Source organism: Lepidothrix coronata, unplaced genomic scaffold (assembly GCF_001604755.1).
Source record: "Lepidothrix coronata isolate B3197 unplaced genomic scaffold, Lepidothrix_coronata-1.0 Scaffold15, whole genome shotgun sequence".
Classification (NCBI taxonomy): Eukaryota; Metazoa; Chordata; class Aves; order Passeriformes; family Pipridae; genus Lepidothrix; species Lepidothrix coronata.
The window spans coordinates 6915918-6941181 of record NW_016690195.1 but is presented as its reverse complement, the minus strand read 5'-3'; the positions used below and the strand labels follow the sequence as shown (position 1 = coordinate 6941181).

General features: G+C 33.3%; 1 protein-coding gene across 4 annotated transcripts in view; it reads left to right on the top strand.

Moving 5' to 3' along the window:
* CSMD3 (CUB and Sushi multiple domains 3) overlaps positions 1–25264 on the top strand; it is a 618429-nt gene that overhangs the window by 430562 nt on the left and 162603 nt on the right. For all 4 annotated transcript variants that reach the window (XM_017806514.1, XM_017806517.1, XM_017806516.1 and 1 more), the window contains 4 exons: positions 3481–3672; positions 11072–11210; positions 13376–13563; positions 17610–17804. In XM_017806514.1, the coding sequence (XP_017662003.1) occupies positions 3481–3672; positions 11072–11210; positions 13376–13563; positions 17610–17804 (714 nt within the window). The remainder of the gene's footprint in view (positions 1–3480; positions 3673–11071; positions 11211–13375; positions 13564–17609; positions 17805–25264) is intronic.

The window sequence follows — 25264 nt, the reverse complement described above, 5'->3', positions numbered from 1 at the left end:
GTAGTTCAGAAATGGATCTTCCAATTTAGTTTTATGCAAATGAAAACAATTCATTACTCCAAAACCATGCCCCATTGTAAACTCAGACACAATCTGAAGTTATATTTCATGAACACATTCAGCTCAGAAGTGTGTAATAACTACACTGAAACACTTTCTGTCACTCTGATCATGTAGAAAGTCATACAAGCTCTGTGTGTCTAATATGTTCAATAATCTCTCACCCATTAAACAGTTTGAAAATTAGTCCCACTCATCCCTGTCATGATGCTGGAGTTTTTATCAAGAATTGTTTCTTTGAATTCCTAATCTAGTACAAATGGTTTGGTTTATTGTAGTGTGATTATTCTAAACTAGCAGTGCCCAAAGAAAAAATAAAACAGGTTTCCGCATTTCTCTACCTTCATTAGAGAAAAAAAGCTCTCATATGATCACACACGGGTGCTATGCTACACACAGAGTTACTCTTGCACTGATCGTGCTGCGTATACCAGGTAATAGACACATTTTGGAGATTGTCTATTTCCCATCAAAAATGTATTTTAACAGCAATGTAATTGATTACATTTACAAATTGTACCTCACTAGTTATTCAAGGCAATTTGACCGTAATTCTTTTCCATACTCTCAGTTTCCAGTTATTGTGATAGAATAAAATGTGATGTATTCTTTTTATTGATTTAATAACAAAGAACTCTACCACTTATGCTCTAGTCAAACAGATCAGCCTGTGTTTGGCTTTGAATATCTCCAAGGCTGGACATAAAACAACCCCTCTGTAAAAAAAACCAACAACAGTCAAAAATCATGATGTTTGACCACGCTCACAGTGAAACAGTGTTTTCTTTTATGCAGCTGGATTTTTGCTTGTTGCAATTTCTAAACGCTGTGTTTGTGCTTTTGATGTATACACACTCCCTAGAAGAGCTCTTGTCTTCTCTATTCCTTTTCTGTAAAGCTGCTTTCTAGTAAATTGTTTCTTGGGAATGATTTGCCCCAGATGCAGGATTCTGCATTTCCTTTTTTGAATTTTATGAAGTTTCTATCAGGCTTTTTCTCCAGCCTATTGAGACTTCCCTAAACAGCATTCCTGCACTAGAGCATATCAACTGATCCTCCAGTGTCTGTAAACTTGCCAAGAGTTTACTCTGTCTCATTGTCCTCATCTTTAATGAATATTGAAGTCAACATCCACCCCTGAGGGACACTGCTGCTAATCAGCTCCTGCCTAGGGTTTGGATTATGGACAGTCTTTGAACCTGGCAGATCAGCCTTTTTTCCATCCTTTTCATACATCACGTATCCAATCCATGTTTCACCAATTTGGCTACAGAGCCAAAAGAGCAAGAAGTAGGTTGAGCAAGCATGCAAGCATGCAAGATGGCAAATAAGGGAAAGGTTATAAGCTTGGCATATAGATCTCATATTATAAAGTTAATTTGCATAGATATTACTAAGTGATTAAAACACCCAACCAGATTGTATCAGAAATTCTAAATAGGTTTGTGTACCCCCTTAGCATCTTTTTCAGTCATACACAATTTCTTTGCAGAACAATGCAATCTAGTAAGAGCAGTGTGATTTACAGACAATAACAAATTTTATAACAACAGCTTTGTCTCTTTGTCCTTCCAAGACTGATTACAAATTCTGGGTAAGTATCAGCCCCCATTCTTCTGGAATTGATACCAGCATGTTTTAGATAAATCAGAGGAGTGTTTTTCTTGTTTATGGCAAAATTCAAGGCAGGTAGTATTTAAGTGGGCACAACAGTTTCTTTCCAATGTGGGCTGCTCTGACTGGCCAACACCAATCAAAAAATGCAGTTTGTCCTGTGTTCTCAGCAGGGAGGGATGCAGATAAATATATGACTGGTTTTACTACTTGCTTCAGTCTTTTATTTCAAGGGTTTTTTTCTTTTACTTCTGATCTGACCCTTTTCATATTTGATGACATTTTATTTCAGTGTAATCTAGATCCAGTATCTTATTCTGCTAATACAGTGCAATGAATTTAGTAATTTCATATTTCAGTAATATTTTTTTTTTAAATTAAAACTCAGCAGCATATTTAAAGATATAAACAATAGTCATGACCATTGTGTCTAAAGCAGAAATTTTAAAAAATTACATGACAATTTAAAAAAATCATTATCTTTCATTTTTTATCCAGTAGTTAACATTTTAAAGAAATATTTCTTTAATGTTTGGGGACTAAGGAGGAAATATTTCCCTTACTTCTGTTCATACTTGATTTTTCGTGAGGATGTTTTTGCGGGGACTTTTTCCCCCTGTAATCAGTATTTCTTATGTGGAAAAAGAGCTCCATAAAAACCCCCATGACTTTATAGATCTTATTCTTTTATGTTGTGTTAAGCATGTTTTGGGAAAGAAAGGTACTTGCGGTTTTGTTTTTTTAAAGAAATAACCTATATAGACCAAGATTTGCTCTTCAAAAAAATTGTAAATATGTAACCCCCACACATTTTGGAAAAACAGATTACTCTCTGCTGATATTACCTCCCCAGAAAGAGGGCATCTGAATTAAATCTCAGTACTGCCACTTTGTATTTATGTTGCACAGATTGCTGAGCTCAATGGGACTAGTTCCACAGGCAAATCTGACATTTGGTATTTATTTATAATACGTTTCAGTTCTATAACATAAGTAGGAAATAAAATTTACTTATATAAACATTGAAGTGCTTACCTTTTACTTAAGCTTACATATTTTGGTACATAATGTCTTAAATAATATGTTGATCAGAATATATTAAGTATGGGGATAATATCTATAAATTTCTCATATTTCTCTTGTAGTCATTGTGATTGTGTGTTGTCTTAGTAATAATCTGTATTTATGCATTATATATAACTGTCTATTCTATCAGACTAAATCCATGTGTATTTTTTGTGTGATTTCTTTGATATTATTATAAAGGTCTAGCATTGTAGATAGGTCATGTGCAGGGGTATAGATATGAGTGATAAATGAAATTTACTTCCAAGATCACTCCTAAATGTTACACCATACATATATTTATAACATATATATATATGTGGAGAATTGAAGATGTATACAAGCGTACTTCTTTGAAAAATCTGAAATTCTTAATCTGTTTTTTCAATTATTTTTTTCCATTATTCATATTATAAATCACTCTAAGTTAAAAGTGCAACATGTCCAGGATACTAGGAAATCTCCTACTTTCCTTTTTACATATTGCAGTGCTCCACAGAATTTAAACAAAAATAATTAAAAGAAAAATTAGGCACTTTTAATACCTAAAGGAGGCAGCAAAAATTAATAGTATAAAAGCAGCAGATTTCTCAGTTTGGAGGATTTATCAAAATTTTAGAAGCGATTAGGAAAATTTTGAATTTGCAGAGCCTCCTGATTAGAAAAACGTAATGGGGCAAAAATGCATTGAAAAGATTACTTTTTTCAAAAATTTATTTTTATTTTTTCTTTTGCTGCTAGGTTCTGTAGCCACTGCCTGCCGTGATCCTGGAGTCCCCATGAATGGAACTAGAAATGGGGATGGAAGAGAACCTGGAGACACTGTCATTTTTCAGTGTGACCCTGGCTATGAACTTCAAGGAGATGAGAGAATAACCTGCATTCAGGTAGAAAATCGGTACTTCTGGCAGCCCAACCCACCAGTCTGTATAGGTATGAAGAAAAAAATCAAATAATGCTTTCCTAAAAATAGAAATCCTGATGTAATGAATCACACTGCTCTAGGAACTTGTTTTGACGAACATACAAGTACTGCACATCTGAGAAATTATTTTGCATAAAGCCCTGATGGACATAACCAAAACCTTTCCTCTGTAGCTGTTAGTATAATAGTTCTCATCCTTTTCCTCTCAGGACCGTATCATTTATACTTTGATGATCTGTGACAGAGGAAACAAGAAGGTCTATGTCAATGACTACTATTCCTGCTAGTCTTGGACAAACATTGCAGGGAGGAACTTGCCAGAGACTGCAACTGCTAGGAGCACTGTTTAGCTTTCAAATACTCTCTTCCTTTAATAAATTTAACTTGACCCTAGCTGTTGCAAATAAAATCTACATTCTATTTTCATATGCATGCATGCACATCACCTCCCCTGTTCAGGCATGGCTGCAGACATATTAAAGTACTGACTTGGTGTCTTGGCTATTCTACTTAATGTGTTAAAGTGTTATTTTCTCTATTCTTACTCTTCTTACTATGCTTTCCTATGCAGTGTGAGTGTATGGGCTTGAGGACAAGAACTGTTTAGATTATTTGCTTGAAGACTTCAGTAAAGAAATATTTTATTGTTCATCTCTTATAATTCTTATATGTGAAAATAAGTATTTATAATACTAACTGAACATCTGTAAGTGTCTAAGTGAAAAAGTAAAATGAATTCCAGGGCTCTAGGAAGAGGCCTTATAGTTAATATATTCTATCATGCTGGCCTTATTTGATATTACTGGGTTTAAAATATATTTTTCAACTGAAAAATAATTACCCTTTTATAAAGCAGTACTTGCAGTTTTAATCATTATCACTCTTGAGTTGATGATATCATTAAATACATTAAATGTAAGTGCTCACCTGACATTCTGTCCTTACCACATGTGTAAATATGCATACACTTGTTTTTTAACTGCACGCATCCATTTACCTAATACTGGTAATTTCCACACTTTATGCACAAACACCTACTGTGTACAGAGTAGCAAGAATGGTTATTATGATGATTTATTTGCCCAAATATCAAGCATGAAGTTATCTTCTATTGATTTCCTATAATGATACATTGTTGGGGAATATGAACTGCTAATAGACTAAAGTAGAGTGTGCAAATCTTGCCTTAGAGCCGAGAGATTTCAAAATTGTGTGTTGTAGTTCAGTACACCTTGAAGTTCATTGATTTTTTTTCCCAAACTTATAATGTACTCGTTAATGTTCTTTCCATGCCTGTAAATCAAAACTGTATGATACTTACTCTACACATAACTTCAATATCATCGTGGTTTATCAAAGCCTTAGGAAAACAGAAACATAATTTTGATGGAAGGATAAGAGGTAAGGATAATTCCTGAGGTGTACACTTGTACTATGTTCTAGATTTACTTTATTAGCTCTTTACACTTCAAAGTGTCTTTTCAAAACTCCTTATTATTAATGCTCAAAACTAAAATGTACTTGTTAATTGTTCCTACCTGTGCGAGTGTCTTGGTTGTAACAAAATTTTAAGAACATCTTCATTTTAAAGGTAGTCGCAATGGGAAAATTACAATGAGTTATTCATGCATTTGAATGAAAGATAATAATTAGAAACTCTTCTATACTGAAGATGTTCTGAAAAACTATAAATTTGAGAGCACGTCTTGCCAAAAGACAGTCCTTTGGCTTATGCCTGTGGTGCAAAAAATAACTAGATGTTTTCCATTCCAAAGATTTTCTGGAATCAATCTTGTCTAGATACCAGAATCTTAAATGATTGTGTTTGCTTAGTTTTCTCAGTGACAATATTAAAAATAGTGGCTTGCAAAAAGTCATTTTGGGATTCAGGTTAACTATACATTTAGGGGAGGTATAGACTGTCTCCCAGAAACTTCAGACATTCTTCAGAAATTCATAGGCAAATAGATTTCTTTTTTAAATTGTGGCTTGTTTTTGCTTGTTTCTGTTGTTTTTCTCAGTAAAAGATCTTGTAGACAGTTAATTCTTGTGGTGCTTTCCTAAAAATGTGATCTATGTGACACTAATATAAAGTAAAATTTCAGCAGTTATTTCATATTTCATTATGATTATTTAAATTTATCTTCAGACTTGATATATAGAAGAAAATTTTTACAGTTAGGATAGTTGAAGCACTGAAACAGGTTGCCCAGGGAGTCGTGTATTCCATCACTGGAAACATTCAATGTCAGATTGGACAGAGTTCCCAGGAACCTGATCTATTTGAAGACGTCCCTACTCATATCAATGGGTTTTGACTAGATGATATTTAAAGTTCTTTCCAACTCAAACATTTCTATGATTCTTTATTTAATATCTCTTATTAGAAAAAAAAAAAGAGAAAAAACATATGTTCTGTTTGTTTTGTTAAGAAGTAATTAAAAGAATAAATAAATGAATAAAGGACAGAAAGCTGGTGAATAATATTTTCTTGCCTTCTAGAGAAATTAAATAGATTTTAAATAAAAGGAACCCAACTTGTACTTCCTCCCATATAAAAAATGAATGCTAAGATCAGCAGAGAGACAGACACAGTGCTTGCTTACCACTCTGTCTACACAGAGGTTTATAAAGAGAGGCTGACATAACCTACGTATAGTTTTCACTGCATAACACATAAAAATTATATTTTTCATAGTGTATTGACATTTGCCTCTCTTTCTAAAGGGGTTGTTATATTTGTTCAGTCTTATGTCTTATGTCCAATACCTGTGAAAGGTAGGTGTTCTTTAAACTCTATTTTCAGAGCTGGTCTCTCCTCAGTTAAAAATAAGGTTATGGCACTTAGTAATAGCTTTTGACACATTAAATCCAGAAAATTATGGATTCTGAAGCACACAAAAATTTAATTAAAGCACACAGAGAATGTCTATGAAGAACTTTAGAGAAGATGGTAAAGTGGAAAAAGAAGCATCATGTAATAATATTTTTCATTAGATGGTGTTAACATTCTCAACTTAGTATCTAATGAACTAAAAATTAAAATAACTTGAAATTGATGTATCTAAAGAAAATTCTATCTGAGAGATATTCTATAAAATTGAAGATGGATTTTTTTTGTTTGGTTGGATTTTTTTTACTACTGTTAATGGCATAGCTTGAAATAAAATACATTTTGGCTATCTAACCTCATTTACTCCCTGGAGAGACTTTCTATCAACTAGACCTTGGGACAGTTTAAATGAAAGAATCAGTCTCACTGTAAACAGAAAATGTAACTGCTAATGTGTGTAAAGAAAGAATAAGTACATAAAAAAGAAGTTACTAATATGAAAATATTCTGTCAATGAACTAACAGATAACTAAACTAAATCAAGACATCAGGAAAGTACCATGAATGCAGACATTGGGAGAAAATAGTGTGAAACAATGACACAGCTGTTTAACTTCTTTATATCATCATATGTCCGTTCAAGATACCTCAAAAATATCATCAGACTCATATAGTTTAGTGTCATTTCAGTGAAGCTTGATTACAGTGAATGACCTAAATATCCTCTTTGGTACTCTTTACATTTTCATTCCCGAGATATGCAGATAGTGCAACTAGAACTATTAAAGTACTTGAAGGGAAGGAGTCTACAGGGTTATACTGAAGAACAGTAGTTGCAGCTGATGAGCAGCTTTTACATTCCATACAACCTCACAGCTCCTCTTTTGCATGAACTTTTACTTCAACGAGAGAGAAGGTTGCAGGGACCTCTTTTACAGTTAAAGGATGCATATTGTTTTGTAATAATTTCATTTTACTTATTTCAGAATTGTGACAAAAGAATATTAAATGACAGACGTTCCTAAACAATACCAATTTTAATTTTTTGAAGACAGAGAAATTGCAATCATTATCCTTCTTGTAAAACTAAGTAAATGTTTCATACTAAGTGAAACTTCTCCAGTCTGTTACCTTGTAGCTAATGAAATTTTCTCCAGCAACTGAAAATATCTGTTGATTTATTGTGATAAAAATTGTATTTGGCAGCTATTAAGAAAAACAAAACAAATTGTACTAGACCTGGAAGATATATTTTATGCATTTACTGGTACTATTGATTCATGATATTTTTGTGTTCCTCGAGCAAGGAGTTGTTTCAGCTTCTAACTGTTTTTACACAAAATGATGATTTTGGAATTCATATGACTTTTAATAAAAAAATGTAAATGAATATTCTATTTTTTTTGTTTTGAGTTAGTTTCACTATTCATTAGTCCCTTTTAATATTAAAAAATATGTAAAATGTAGAAAGATTACACTCATATGGACTGCAACTGTGGATGCATTAATCTACTAAAGTGTTCAACTTGCAGTACTTGAATTCATAAATGACTTGTGATTTAATTTATAGAATCATAGCATGGTTTGGATGGACCATCTAGTTCCCACCCTCCTACCATAGCCAGGGACACCTTCCATTAGACCAGATTGCTCAAAGCCCCATCCAGCTTGACCTTGAACACTTCCAGGAATGGGGCATCCACCACTTCTCCGGACATTGTGTTCCAATATTTCACCACCCTCATAGTAAAGAATCTCTTCCTAAACTTACCTTTCAATTTAAAACCCTTCTCCCTTGTCCTGTCACTGAATCACCTTGTCAAAAGTTCCTGTCCATCTCTCTTGTAGGCCCCCTTTAGGCACTGGAAGCCTGCTGTAAAGTTTCCTGGAGCCTTCTCTTCTCCAGGCACAACAATTCTATCTGTCTCAGCCTGTCTTTATAGGTGAGGTATTCCAGCCCTCTGATCATCCCATCTCTGGACTTGCTCTGACAGGTCAATGTCTTTCTTGTGTTGGGGGCCCCAGAGCTGAAGGCAGTATTTCTCATGACGTAAGGAAATATTGTGTGTATTTCCCACTAGGTTGAATAATACCTGTACATATCATCTTGTTCTGTACACATCATCTTGAGTGCCATCACGCAGCACATACAGGACAACCAGGAGATCAGGCCCAGACAGCATTGGTTTATTAAAGGCAGGTCCTGAATGACTAACATGACCTCCTTGTATGACAAGGACCTTGCTCAGGGAATGTTGACTACCTGGAGTATAGTAAAGATTTTGATACCATTTCCTACAGCATTCTCATGGAGAAACTGACTGTTCATGGGTTGGACAGGTGAACTCTTCACTGGGTAAAATACTGGCTGGATAGCTGGGCCCAGAGTCATGGTTATTGGATTTACCTACAGTTGGTTGATAGTCACTAGAGTTGTTTTGCAGGACTCTGTACTGGGGCCAGTCCTGTTTAACATCTTTATTGATGATCTGGAAGAGGGGATCAAGCACACCTTCAGTTAGTTCACAGACGACACTAAGATGTGCAGGAGTGTTGATCTGTTGGAGGGTAGGAAGGCACTGCAGAGGGGTCTGGACAGGCTGGATCGATGGGCCATGCCAATGGTATGAGATACGATAAGATGAAGTGCTGGATCCTGCACTCTGGTCTCAACAATCCCATGCATTGCTACAGGCTGGGGGAAGCTAGGCTGGAAAGCTGCCAGGTGGAAAAGGACCTGGGGGCATTGGTTGACAGCCAACTGAACACGAGCCTGCAGTGTGCCCAAGTGGCCAAGAAGGCCAATGGCATCCTGGTTTATATCAGAAATGGTGTGGCCAGCAGTGTGAGGGCAGTGACTGTCCGTCTGCACCAGGCACTGGTGAGGTTGCATCTTGAATCCTGTGTTCAGTTATGGGGCCCTCACTACAAGAAAGACATTGAGGTGCTGGAGTGAGTCCAGAGAAGGGTAGCAAAGCTGGTGAAGGGTCAAGCCTCATGAAGATCAGCTGAGGAAGTTGAGGTTGTGTAGCCTAGAGAAAGGAAAGCTCAGGGAAAACCTTCTTGCTCTCTACAACTACCTGAAAGGTGGTTGTAGTGAGGTGGGTGTTCATTTCTTCTCTCAAGTAACAAATGACAGGATGAGAGGAAATGGATTCAAGTTGCACCAGGGGAGGTTTAGGTGGGTAGTAGGAAAAATTTCTTCACCAAAAGGATTACCAACCATTGGAACAGCCTGACAAGGGAAGTGGTTGAGTCCTCATCCCTGGAAGTATTTAAAAGATGTGTAGATGTGTCACTTAGGGACATGGTTTGGTGGTGAACTTGGCAGTGTTAGGTTTACAGTTGGACTTGATCTATATGATTCTATAAATGTTTTAAATAACCTTAGAGCTAACAGTTACAGAATCTCTGTTACAGAAAACCTGAGTGATCAGTTACTTACCTGGGAACTGCAGGTGATCACTTAGTAGAATTAAAGTTTGCAAAATGATAAGTCTTTATAAATCTTATCTAGAATTTTTTGAATAAAATTTTAAGAATTTCTTTCAAAAAAATCTTTAGAAAACATGCTCATTCTCTTGTTGAGACATGAAGTCTTCCATAAGGAATGCTGAAGAACAAGATTTATTTATACTTTCATTCTTTTTACTATTTATATTTCTGGACCAAAACCCCACAACTTTTAGGAACCTCAAAATCACATAGACAAATGTGGTTGTTTTACTCTGATTGTGCTTGAAAGCTATTTTATCTATCTCAGAGTTTGAAGACTGCAATTATTTTAATTTTTTTTTTAATTTATATTATATCCATCTGGATCTGAGTTAATAGTGAATGTTGTCTGGTGAAAAGGCAGGTAATTACATTATCGATGTAAGTAGATCATATTTCATAGCCTTTAATAAGTAGAAAGTGGAAAGCTTATCCAGTCAAGTTTTTGAAGTCTGTAGCCAGAGCATTTTTCAAGTTCACAGTATATTCAGAAAAGCCTTGACGTAATATTATACAAGCAAATAAAGTGACACAGAGTTCAAAAACAAGTGTTTCACTTAGTAGTATTACAATTGGTAGGAGCCTCTGGTGGTCTAGTGGTTAGGGTGCAGGACTCTCACCGCTACAACCCGGGTTCGATTCCCAGCCCCCCGGGCAGATGGAGCTCGTCAGCCCTGTGAGGCAATCCATCTAAGAGAAGGTCACTCTAAACAAACCTACGTCCTGGGGACCTCACTGCCACTGTCCAAGCTTGCTTGGCCCCGGCAGATGAACCTCAGGATTAAAGGGTGGGCTCAGTTCAGCGCACACTGGGTCTCACCTAAAAAATCCACTGCGCAGGCTCGAAGGGTTAATGACCGTTCCCAAATCTTCGCTCGCGAAGACTGACCATTATTACAATTGGTCTAAAGCTAAATGTGAATATATGGGTTTTTTTGTTTCTATTAAAGCTTTGTAAATCCTTCAGTTGTTTTTTGTTTAACTTTTGGAGGACATTAAATGTCAGTGAACAGATTGCTCTTAGTTGCTTCTTTTTTTCTTACCTTCTTTTCTCAAATTAAATCTATTTTTATTCACAGCTCCCTGTGGAGGAAACCTGACTGGTTCATCAGGTTTTATACTTTCACCAAACTTCCCTCATCCTTATCCCCACAGCAGAGATTGTGACTGGACTATCACTGTAAATAATGATTATGTTATATCATTAGCATTTATCAGGTAAACTGCTACTTACTCATAATTTTTAAAGTCATGTTTATAACTTTATTATTGGTGTTGTTCAGGGTATATGTATACTTAATATGACTATCAAACTAATTAGTAATTGTTATCTTTGTTAACAGTTACAACAAATACATAAAAGTACTCAATACACAGACCAATGGAGCTTGGGAACTCATTGCTCCTCTTTACTTAAAAGTACTCTGTTTGCACTAGCTAATGTTGAGGTGGATGGTGCTCAATTTATAAGATTCAATTCCTGAGAAGGCAGAATGGATGGAGTAACTCACTGAACTGTCTGCAATCCAGGATGGTCTTTAATGGTGAAAGTTATTGATTCACCATATTTTGTTTGAGACACAAGCTATATAGGCAAAATTTCAAAAGCTGGCTTTAAATTTAGTTTTATTAGTCCATATCATTTCAGGATCCTTCAACAAGATACTTCCTGATGTTCTTGTTATGAGATGGAATTTTTCTAGAATTTTCTTTAATTACAATGCAAGATTAAATTGACCTTCATAGTTCCACAGAGGAACTTTTGTTGTATGTATTGTATGTAACACAGGATGCAAATTAATATATCTATTATGTATGAAAACTATGCATTCCAACTGGGGAATATGTCACAGAAAAGGTAAAAATGGTACTTGTGATGTCCCATCAAATTTAAGTTCTTTTTATATTGGATGTTCTATAATAGTGTCTTTATTGTTCTGATCAGTGCTAATGCTACCTTTAGTGAGGTAGGTCATATAGTTTTCTGTTCTTGGTGCTCAGTGATATAGTATGTGTTTTAGTGAATTCATTCTAGGGAAATAACTGTTCAATTATATTTACATAATCTATTATTTAATTTTGTTGGTGATTTCAGAATATAAGTTGCTAAGGAACTTTCTATTTTGCAGTAGCACATGTTTTATTTGGTTAAATATTGTGAGATTAAGATATTTAAGAATATTCTGCTCTTTATATTGTACATTTAGATATAAGAGAACCCCCATTTTAGAATAAAAATAATATTTTACAATGTGACTAAGTATATGAACAGTTTATAAATCTCAAATATTACTACATTAAAATATCTTAAAATCTGGTCAATTGCTATGGTTTTTGACAGAAGCTTAGAAGCTTAGTCTTGGTCAAAGAAGAGTGCATCCTTACTGAGAATTGCTTCATTTATGACACACAGACAATTTCAGACTGAAAAACTTTGAACACTCTACTAAGTGATGTTAAATAGGCTTTTGAGTGGAACTTACTCCAGCTAATCCTTTTAAACTCAAGACAAACTATGGCACTTTAACAATCAAAAGTGTTAACTTTTGCATTTCTTTTGTAAGGAAATATTTTTTAAATAACCCAAATATTGAAAAAGGAGCTCTATGAGGTCTTCAATGCCTACATTTATTTCAGTCAGGGGCTGCTTTCAACTAGAGACAACATAATTTGGATTTTCATTCTTTCACTAAGTATTTTTTTAAAAAACCATTTTTTTTATACAGGGACAATCTTATAAGTAAAATTGGTTAACTCTCACCCTTAACTTAAAATTAAATTCAAACTTAACTAATTAAGTTAGTTAACTAACCATAATTTCTTTCAAAAGAAAAGATGAAGTTTTAATACTACATCTTTTTATTTAAACCGATTATAGGCAAAATGCTTTCTGCTCTCAGAGTTAAGGGAAGATCATCCCCTGGCTGTGTGAAAGTGTTTCAGTCTGATTAGAAGCTGTGTATTCTCTACTCTGTAACAGACTGCATTATATCATAAAGCATTTCTGCAAAGAGTTCCAATGGGTCTACATTGGGTTTTTTTCTAAAGCTTTAGAAATATGCTATTAATTTTTTTTCTATTTAAAAAGGTTTGGGTTGTGGGGTGTTTTTTCTGGTTAGCAGCAAACAATCAATTCTAAAGAGAGAAATGAAAAATATGGTATTTCTTTGGTATTTCTTTGTTTTCTACTAAAAGACTTCTACAAACCTTTTTTTCTGACAGTGGAGACTTTGTTTTCCTTGTATGAAAACAGTGATAGTAAACTTCAAATTTAAGCTAATAAGAGTGAAAATCTTAAGCAAAGCATATTCTATCTAACATTTCTCTCTCTCTCTTTTTTTTTTTTTTTTTTTTTTTTTTTTTTTTTTTTTTTTGTTCTCCAGCTTCAGTATAGAACCAAATTATGACTTTCTCTATATCTATGATGGGCCAGACAGTAACAGCCCACTAATTGGGAGCTTTCAAGATAGCAAGCTGCCAGAGAGGATAGAAAGCAGTTCAAATACTATGCATCTGGCTTTTCGGAGTGATGGATCTGTTAGTTTTACTGGATTCCATCTAGAGTACAAAGGTAAGTAAAATTATTTTTCTTGTCTATTTGAAAAGTTCAATGCATGAGTGCAAATTTTAATCTGTTGGAATTTCTTGTAGTTTTCTACCTGGTAATGTTTTTGTTTTGCCTAAGAGTATGATAATGTGTATAATGTTATACTAACTAAAGATAAAACTTCTAATATGATTTCATATACCTGACAGATGATAATGTTGATTGCAAGATTCTTTCCAGTACGTAAAGGGGGCTTACAAGAAGGCTGAGAAGGCCCTTATAGTGATAGGACAAGGGAGAATGGCCTTAACCTGAAGGAGGGTAGGTTTAGTTTAGATATTAGGCAGAAATTCTTTACTGTGAGGGCAGTGAGGCACTGGAACAGGTTTCCCAGAGAGGCTGCGGGCTCCCCATTCCTGAAGGTGTTCAAGACTAGGCTGGATGGGGGCTCTAAGTAACCTGGTCTAGCAGAAGGTTCGCTGCCCATGGCATGGGGTAATGGAACTAGATGATCTTTAAGGTCCTTTCCAACCAAAACCATTCTATGAGTCTATGATTCTATGAACAAAAATGGGACAGTAGTTTACAGGTTTCAAAAATAATGATGCAAAACTTAGCAACATATATACGTGTTTTATCCAGAATTTAAAATTTATTTTTATTTGATATAGTAGGCCATGTTGACTTATGTGCATTTAGGGTCCTGCAAGATGAAATGATGTGCTAGAATCTAGGTGTCCAGTATTGGAAATGAAAAAATATTTTGGCCAAATCTTTGTATAATAGACCATAGTAGAGCTGTCTGCCTGTCTCAGACAAGTCTGTCCAAGGTCATAACACAGTAAAAAGGAAAATACAGACTTGAAAATATATAACCAATAGTAACTTTCATAACTGCCTCTACATGGCTCGAGGAACAGAAATATTTGCTATTAACTAAATACGAAAATATTCAATAATCTGTAAAGACAACCAGAGGGAAAATATGAATGTTGCTGGTATAGACCTCCTTGGTCTTATTTTCTTCTCCATTTATTCTGATAGCAATTAGTAAGGAAGGGAAAGACTTATGTATTTGCTGCCTTGGCAAACCCATGAAGTTTCCTTATACTTTCCTAAAGTCATGAAATTCTACTGATGTAAAGGAAGTTTACACAGTATGAGCTAGTCCTTAAAAGTTAAAAGGGATATTCCATATGATATGGTGGTGTCTCATGCTCAGCATGCAAACTAAAGGGAAATCTAAAAGGGACATTATTTAGGAACCAGCTGGACATAGGTTTGTTGGTGGTGAGTAATTGTTTTTCATTAACATAACTTGTTTTTCTGGGGTTTTATTTCTCCCTCTCTTTTTCTTTTCATTTTCATTTTAATTTAAATTTATTATTATTTCTATTGTTATTTCTAATATTACTATTAGAATTTATTTCAACTGTTTAACTGATTTCATTATTCTTATTTCATCCACAAGTTATTTCAGTTTTACCTTTCTGATTCTCTTTCCTATCCCACCGTCAGGAGTGACCAAGCAGTAGTGTGGTGCTTAGTTGCCAGCTGGAGTTAAACCACAACAGACCTTTTTGGTGCTCAACATGGAGTTTGAAAGGTTGAGTTGACTGCAGGTCAACATGATGTTGATGGTGAAAGATTTGTATTCCTGTTTCCTGGCAGCACTTACAAATTTGCTAATACAATCTTATTTTCTCTTTTCATCACTGGTTCTCAGCCAGACCTGACGAATCCCTTTGCCACCATTTGACATAATTTTTCTCATACTGTAGCGTAGTCTAATGACTTTTTTTTACAAGTTCACTTAGCAGCTGCTTCAGATTCGCAAAAGTAATTTTAAGGTGCTAAGTATTTCAGGCTTTATTTTTCAGAATGGTTATTAAGAAACTGTATTTCAATAGTGACATTGTAACTGTTTAGTCAGCAACTTCAAGAGTCTGTCACAACTATAATTTTGGGGAAAAGAAAATTACAGGGCTGTAACTTTTCCCTAGAGATAATTTGTGCTGTGACAGATCATGTCTTTTCTCAAATTTTGATTTATGCACCAGGCATAATAAATTATTTTCTTCTCTCTTTATCTTTTCATGTAGTACTAGTATCTATTTTATCCAAGAATTTTCTAGAATTATGAAATATTTGGAATTATTTTTTGGAATCATAAATTCAAGAACAATGATCTCACAATATCAGTTGTGAATCAATACAGATATATCAATATTAGTTCAACAAGAAGGAAAAATAATATTTTATTGATATTGTAAAAATACTAGTTATAATCCTAAATTAAATTATCCTTTTTTTTTCCCTTTCTTTCCTTTCTTTTTTTTTTTCCTAAATTTGACAATTTGGACTTGAAAGAATTTTCAATTTGCCCTTAGACCTGCAAGTGAAGGTGCGGTTGGCTTACTGAATAATTATTAATATCTGTGTGATATCTTTACAGACTTTCTAGTAGATTGCCTCTTTTAACTTTTCATTGTCCATCCAAAATTTTGAATGAATGTAAAAAAAGTTTTAGACACCACACTACAACTAGCTAAATGAGTCAATGTGAATATCTAATACCTGATCTTAATGATTAATCATGTGATATAACTATTAATTTTTATTGGATTGTTTTTCATATCAAAAGCATGCTCTGTAGATTATATATGTAAATCTTAATAAATTGTTAACCACATTTGGAGATCTTCAAGTTCCTTTGGAAGGTGTTAAGTTGAAATTTCAAAAGAATTATGCGGTTTTTCCATCTTCAAATGTAAATGCAATGTAATTATTTCTCTCCTCTCAGAAACAGTAGAACATAAAAATGACCTTAAGGGATCTACTTAGTACATTAGCTTGACTCTAGTAGTGACCAATAGCTTATATGTGACCAAACTATATAAAAGTCAAATAAATAATAATTTATCTATAATTTTTCAGAAACTTCAGTTTAAGTACTGCCAGAATCAGGTAAAGTGTCTTTATTTGAAGCTCTTAAAAAACCTTTCAGGAATTTCAAGGCTCATATAATCTTTTGTTAACGATACCTTTAGCAGAAAGTTACACGGTGCAAATATGCCTGGTAAACAAACACTTCTTTTGATGTATTAGAAAGTTGGCACTGTTCTTGCAGTAAATGAAGACGTGTTCCCCATTGATCTTCTCCACAACACACTTAAATATTAAAGAAAATCTGAAATATCTGTCTTCTCCTTGTATTACTCCAGACTCTATCCTGCATAGCACAAAATCATCTTCTTCATTATAGCTTCTGTCTAATATATTTCCTGTTTTTTTCCTTAATGGAAATTGCATTTTTTTTCCAAAATGTTTAACTTTTCTCATCTTCTGCATAATAATGTTGTTAATTAGAAGTGCCAAGTGTTTATTTTTGTGCAATTTTGTATTGCATATTCATGTTATAGAAATAAGAGGGAAACAAATATAAAAGTATGTGCATATGTTTGAATTTATTTCAATATTTTGAAAGAAATATCTATAAAAAATTAAAAAGTTAGAAAAATTTAAGGAGTATTTTTGTACTTTGTCCTCCAGTGAGGGAAAAAAGCTATATGAAAATATACCATTATATAATATGTAAATAGATATTCATTTAGAGTTTATTAATTTTGAAGAAATTCTTGTTTGCATACTTCCTATTTTATGACAAACTAGTCATATTAATTTCCTCCGTTTACAAGTTTTCCCACCATAGATTTTAAAACTAGGATGTGTCTTATCTACTGGAAGAATGTCCATGGATCTACCTTCACCTAACTACATACCTACGTCATTGGTCACAATGAATTTTCTGATAAAAACATAGTTCTGTAATGGAGCACTATAGAAATTATCTGGAAAAAATACAGAAGACTTAGTTTTGGTCATTACATAGTAATTTGTAAAGGCTTTAAAAAGAAGGAGAGAGAACATTTGATGTAGAAAGAAAGACTTCTTAAAAAAATCAACAGGGTCTACAGGGTGCTCAAAGAAGACCTTGAGAGAACTCAAGAAAATATTTGTAAAATTTGAGATTATATTCAGAATTATATTTACATTTGTTTCCTCTATAGCAAAGCTTCGTGAGTCTTGCTTTGATCCTGGAAATATAATGAATGGAACAAGACTTGGAATGGATTATAAACTGGGTTCCACTGTCACATATTACTGCGATGCAGGTTATGTTCTTCAGGGATATTCTACACTAACATGTATCATGGGAGATGATGGAAGACCTGGATGGAACAGAGCCCTGCCCAGCTGTCATGGTAAGAACAGTTTTTAATTTATTTTAGTTGCTGTTGTTGTTACTGTTTTTTTAGTCATATGGAAAAAACAGGTGAAAAATTGGAAGAACATTTTAATAATATTCTCTTTCAGGAAAAAACCATTTTCAACAACATATGTAATAAAATATATGTGTAATAATAGGAAAACTATTGATTCGAGCTTCTATTAACATTGGATAAGTAGTGCTATGTGTTATTATTGGGAATAGAAGGTTAGTAGTAATGTCATTCTATATGCCAACAGATATTCTTGAAATAATTAACAGCAGAGTATAGAGATATATACCATATATATATATTTAAATACAGCATTAAATATACTTTGTATGTCATAATATATGTTGGTTTCTTTTTTGTTATTACTAGTTTTGAAACCACGTAGATGAAATATTTTGTATATACAACATTACATCATTAAGTTGTTGGACATATGAGCTGTAGAAAAATTAAGCCTTGAAATGCATGAAAGATCCAATTATTCAAACTTTTATCGATATGAAGAACTCCACTCATTCCAAAAATCTGACTTCAGTTAGATTACCCATCTCAAGGATCAATATTTTCAGATTTAAACTCTAAGGAAAGATTAAATTTTTATTTTGCTGATTTCTTAACAGAAATTGATAGCCACTTTAGACTTTTCACTTTGTGAAGTCACATATTCTGTAAGATTAAGCACAAAACCTTTCCCATGTATGCAGATTTTAATATCAGAAAAATGCCAAATTACAAAATTAACTTTTGCTTTATAAGTTAGAATAAAATTCAATTATCATGTTATTTTCAATTTCTTTTCCTAATTTGAAGACAAAAAACCCTATTGAATCCATTTCCAATTTGAATAAGTATATATTTTAAATAGAGTGCACTGTGTATTTTAAATTTCTATCACAAGTTGTATGGTGGAGTACAAGCAAAGCAGAAAAAAATGTCAATTCTCAATCTAAAGAATAACCATTATTATAAGCATTTGAAGAAGTTTAATATTTTCCTTGTCCACCAAAACCACCATAGTACTGAATTCCAAAATTCAGTGGGATTAGATTGGAAAACTGGGCCTCGTAAATGTTTGGAAGTGTGGACTGTGTACAATGGAAGTCAAAAGTTTTTTCCTCAATTTAAAATGAGATGTGAAAGTTGTTTCCTAGAGAAGAGTTGGTGAGGAAGGTGGTTGTGTATAAGAGGGGAAAGCTTCCCTTTTTCTGGAAGTTCTTTTTTGTAGGTAATGAAAGATAAAGAATTTCTTTATCAATGCAATAATTGTATCTCTTATTGTCACTTATAATCTACTTAGCAATCTTCCAGTGTTATCTATTTTAACATTCACTAAAGGAAAATATTTTGCTTGGAAGGACTGCCATTGCAATTAAAAGAGAAAAAAAAATCTTATCATAAAAGAAGTAGTGGATATGTCTGTCACCGATTCTAACAGGACCATTTTCTTTCCGCTATGAAAAAGGCCTTATTTAAAAGATGGCAAACCCCATACTACTTTAAGATATGATATCACAGAATAGGCCTCCCCCAAAAAAAACACCCCCAAAAAACCCCGACAAACAAACAAACCCCAAAAACCCACCAAACCCCAGGCATTGGCTTTGTAATTTTCACTTATACAATAGAATTTGCCTAGTAGAAAACAGATTCCTCCATTCTGCCCATTGTATTTTTTTATACTCCTTTGAAACTAATAGTGTTATAAAGAAACATAGTATAAAATATCACCTCAACATATATGGGGGGTTTATGTATTTATTTATTTATTAAAAAAAAATGAGGCCTTTATACCTGTAACATTTTGATCTGATGTTTTAGATATGGAGCAAAAATAATTTTTTCTTAAATTACTTATCGTGTTCTCTACATCTTTACATTTTTAATATCAGTTTAGAATCTGGGTTCTTTTTTTTAAATTCTTTTGAACCATATTTAAACTTACAGATTTATTGGAAAAGTGAGGCATCTGAGAATATTTGAAAGAGAAATAATATGAATGAGTATTCTGATTTTGCTCATGGTTGGAGCTAAGTAGGTCAGAGGAGAGGAAGGGAAAGCCTTCAACATTCCAGGTGGCTCACTCAGCTCAAGGGACATGCTTTACAACATATACAATTGGTCTTGAAAAGAGTATAAATCAAAACACATATAAAAGCTTTTCCTATTCTATGGGAATAGAACTTGATCTAAGAGAAGAGAACTTGATAATTTCCATGAAAAAAAATATTAGATAAATAACACAGATACTCTGAGGGTGAAACTGATATAAGGGTCCATAGTCAGACTCTATCAAGTAAAAAGTCTTGTTGCAATAATGTGGATATTTTCACTGAGTTGAAGAATCTCAATGAAGGAGGATACAGTACCATCTCCATACACCTTCTGAATAACTTGGTATTACTTAACATGATCCCAAGAGATGAGTTTGGTCCACACAGAGAAAGGAGTTAAGGGTCCTACTAGTTCAGAAGTCTAGTCTTTTAGATAAAATATAGTCAAAAATACATCCTTCATTCAGACTATCAAAAATAAAATGAAGGCCACGACTCTATTAGTTTGGGAGGACAACCATTTGGGATGACTTTAAGTATTCTCTGAAATGGCTAGTACATCAAGCCCCATACGAAGTCTTTGTTGAGGAACACTGATGTTCTGTGTCTGGCCAGGCTTCATTATAAACTGGCTGATGAATGGCTTAGTCCATCAAAACTTGCTCTCCTGAAATGTGCAAAAATAGAATATATGAGTGTTTATAGACCCTAAAAGACAAAACCTGATGATTTTGGAGTTAGATAAAAGCTGAATAATTTTTTATGTTCTACCTTTATTCCCTAATATTTTTTAAGACCTAGTCCTATGTGCATTAGGCGTGACTTACATTTGTTTGAAATAATTTTTTTTAAATGACCTTGAGCCTCTCTAATAAGTGTGGGAAGTGAACCAAATCATTGGCTTCATTCTTTTATGAACATATGCAAAGATTATCCAGGCTAATACGCTAAGCTATTTGGTATTTCATGGTGGATATCAAGAACAGGATGTAATTAACATATGCAGATGAAATATTAGTATCATAGGCACAATGATTAATGATTTCTCTTAGCTACACCCACTATAGGTAATTTTAAATTTTTGGTAGCAAAGAACAATTATTTACAAAGTAGCAAAAAGCTCTCTAATGGGAAATCATATTTATGACTGAGTGTGAAAACATTGTTTCTACCAGAAGAAATCCTTTATTGATCACTAAAAAATATTACTACACTTCATTACAGCATGTTGTTTAATCCTTAGAAATATCTGAATCCAGGTTTCAAAATAACTCCATCTATAAGATATATCTAACAATATCCAATATTCAGAATATTCATTCAGTTGTTTCCATCTGTATTAAGTTGTTACACTTATTTGACATAGTTCAAAGCAGGTTTATATATGAAAACTTAAACTAAGCTTAATCTTAGTGTTCATTTTTTTGTAATATAGTAAATGTTGACAAATTTTTCATCAATTATTCAATATTGATTACTTAATCAGATATCACATTTTTATGTATTTTTTACAGAACGAGGTGTGATCCTAATGTGGTTACTGCATACTGGCATGGTCTTTTGAAACCATGACTCTAGTTGGCCAGGTTTTTTACATGATAAATCATAGTCAAACTTCAAACTAAAGTCCAACTTTACATTAGAATGTTGAAATTTTAATCAAAGTATTTGGAATCTTCATTAAATTTTTCTGACCCATTCTGCATTTTTGGAGTAAAAATATAGAATTTTTGAATATATTCCCAAATCCTCAACTATCATACATAAGCAATGAAAAAGAAAATTTTGAAGGGCAAAAAATAGTTATTAGAAGCCCAACATTCATTAACTTCCATATATGGCATTCAACATTTTCATAATTTTTAAAAAAGCAACCAAACAAAATAAGTTTCTGGACAATACTGCTTGTTTTGAAGAGACAGAACAGGTCGAATTAATATCTAAAGTGTAACCAAGATCAGAATCAGACATTATTACAGGGATACTGTAGGTGGATAGTAGTAACTGTATTTTGGGTTGCTGCTTATTAATTGGGGGGGGGGTGTTTTTGCTAAAAAATCCACTTATATTAACTACTTTTAATTATTTTATGAATTTAACATGCCAGGCTGATATGTGCCTTTGCAGTTCTCTGTAAGAGGCTTGTTCCTCAATGATATTAATTTTTTTAAAATAATGTACCTGTGGCAGAGAATTGAGCCCGCAGTAAACACATTGCCTTCATACTTTGGAGGTGGCAGAGGATTCAGTGAGATAGTAGAAAAGAAGCAGAGATATAGTGAAGATACAAAGCCAGGATGGCTTATAATCACTAAAGAATTCTTGCAAAATCTGAAAGTAATTCTCTGAAATCCAATGTTTATCTTTCTCATGTTAGGAAAGGCCCTCAGATGGAAACTCTGAGGATTGCATGAGTTTAAATGGTTAGTAGTTATGGTATAAAGAGGGGAACAAAGGCATTGAGAGACATGATAAGACCAACTTCAGTTAGCATTCCATTAAGGTAGTAAAGATATGAAGCCATTAAGACGCACTTAAGAGGTGGCAGAGGGGATGCTGCGACTGTAGTCAACCATTTACCTCCTCTTGATAACACTTTTGTTTAAAAGAAATTAATGCTTACTAATTTCATATTTGAATTATGACTAGCTAAATGATATTGCAGACTGAAAATCATTAATTACCATGGTCATGTGAACAAGTTGTGCCACCTGCTCTTGGATTTTCAGTGTGTCACTCTTCTGACTAGATTTCTACACTATCTACTTCAGAGACCTTTCTTAAATGATCACTCATATAAGGTATAGCTATTATTTTTCTCATATTATGCACTTTTATCATGTACTTGAATGCTTGGAAATCTTTGAGTAGGTAAAGAATTCATGACATTTGCACCATAAAAGAAAAACACAAAATTGATGCTTTTACTTTAAAACTACTCAATAATTCTCTTAAATATTTATAAATAAAATCTCTAAAACCAGTAGTGGGGAAAAAAAAATTCATAGCCCTTTGAGGATGTGTTTGGAACATCTTCAACAGTGATCTTACATACTACTGTGGTTGGGAGAGGACATCAATTCGTTTTTTGATCTACTGATGATAAAGAGTTGCTTATGTTTGTAGTCACCACATGAAAGGCTGCTATTTAAATCTATTTCGAAGTTTGAATTAGGGCAATTGCAGAAACCACAGAGAATTCCTACAGCAAATAAAGCTGTGTTACTGGGAAGGAGGCACTCTGGTTTTCTTTGTTTTATGGTTCCCAAGTATGATCAGTTTAACCACTTCAGCAACAGGCTTTACTTAAAATTGTCATATATTGGCTAATTACAATGCATTTATGATTTTCTTTTTGCCCAAAATAACACATTGGCTTTATAGAATCACGTGGACAATGACCTGAGTACTTAGAATTAGAATTAAAATCAATTAGGAGTGCATTTTGAATATGAAAAATGCTATTTAAATGCAAAATACTCAGAAAAGTTAGTTATTAATAGCCAGAATTGAAAAGGCAATTGAAGGTCTTTTGAAGAAATTATAAAGGATTTTATTTTATTGTGATTGGAATATCTTCTGAATGCTTAATATTTTTTCCCAAGCTTCCACTGTCATTTTTCATAAATATTATGTCCATTGCTTTACCATTCTAAGTTTTCCTCTCAATATAGTCAGTATAGAGAGACAGGCTTCTTAAAAGATCACCAGAGGGGATTCAAAGAGCTTGTTAAGAAGGTGTATTTTTCCATTTGCATCTGGACTCCGTGAACAGTATTTACCCTGCTTGCATGCTTAGCAGGGTATGACTTAGAACAGCAACACAGGAAATAATAGATCTAGTGAAATATCTGAACATACCACATACAACAAACTCCATTTTGGAGGGATGTATGTGTTAAAATTTAGCACTGAGATTTCTGAGAAAGTAAAAGAATAGGCACCTGGGTGTACCTTAACCTATAAACCTTGCCCTACAGACCCTTTTCAATACAACCACACTCATTACTCCTCCTCCATGGACAGGAAACCATTGTACACTGAGAACTATCAAGTCAAAAAGCCAGAGAGAGAAAACCTAACTTCCACATAGTAGATTTGGAAGTAATTGAGACTTAGTTACTCGTATATACTTCTGGGAGATAATAATCTCATTTTTCCTAGGACATGCGACTGATTGGTTATTATAAAGTATGCAAATAGTTTTGGGAATAGGAAACAAAAATAATTTCTTTCTGGGTGGATATGCAGGTAACTGGTACTTTGGTGAAAAACTCATAGTTTTTTTAAAATGTGATTAAAATTTCAGCTTTTATTGAAGATGTTTTCTTCATATCAGACAAAGTTTAAAAATTATACTGGAATTAACTATAAATATTAATAATTCTAGAAAAGTTCAAAAACCCATTAAAAATGGGCACAAACACTCACAAAAAGCATTACTCTGAGTGTCTGACCTTTTGCATATACATTTAGAATTCATAATATGGCATTGAATACAATGTCCATTGAATAATAAACGTTGTGTATAATTATTTCAAGCTTTCTTTTAAGAAGTAATAATGTAATATAATGGTAAATAAAGTATAAGAAATTAAGAAAGTTGTTAATTACAATGATCTCATTAAAATCAGCTGCCAGAGAATCCTAATTCCCAACATATTTAAGGGATTAGTTAAACAGAGTGCATCATAAAACCAGGCACTTCATCTTCTGTTGAACTAAATCTGCAGCCAATTTTTAAAAGCATAGCTTAATGAAGGAAATGTTAAAAAGAAGGAGAAGTAGTTAAAGATATATAAATTTGATTTTTTTCATCTTTAATCTTTTAATTTTCTTAACTATCAAAAATTGATTTGAAATCAAGCATGTCTATCCAAGCCATAATTTTAAATAGGTTTGCTTATATGCAACTGTTAGTTTGAATAAACATTATGAAGAAGTAAGGAAAATGTAACAGGCAACTTTAATATTTTTATGAATAGCATGTAAATGACAAAATATGTAAATTCACTGACAGAGTTTCCAATTTATTTGGCAATAAAAGTACATAGAAAACACATATGAAAATATGAAATAATGTATGTGATTTTTTTTCTTCTTTAGGATATTTAAAGCTGACAATTTCTTTTTGCTTTGAATATGTAAATTTTCAAGTAAAAGACTGAAAAAACATTATTTTACCTCAAAAAAATTTTTTATCATGTATTTTGAGGTGGAGAGAAACCCACTTTTTAGCGCTAGTTTACATAGATATATGCTTGTGTCACAGTCTGATGAGACTGGACTGTTTGCTAAAGAGGATGAGTTATGAGGCAGACCAAACTCCTCCCTCTCTGCAGTTGTAATGTCAAATTAAGGGGCTTTACTCGAGGAAAATGTGGAAAAAAC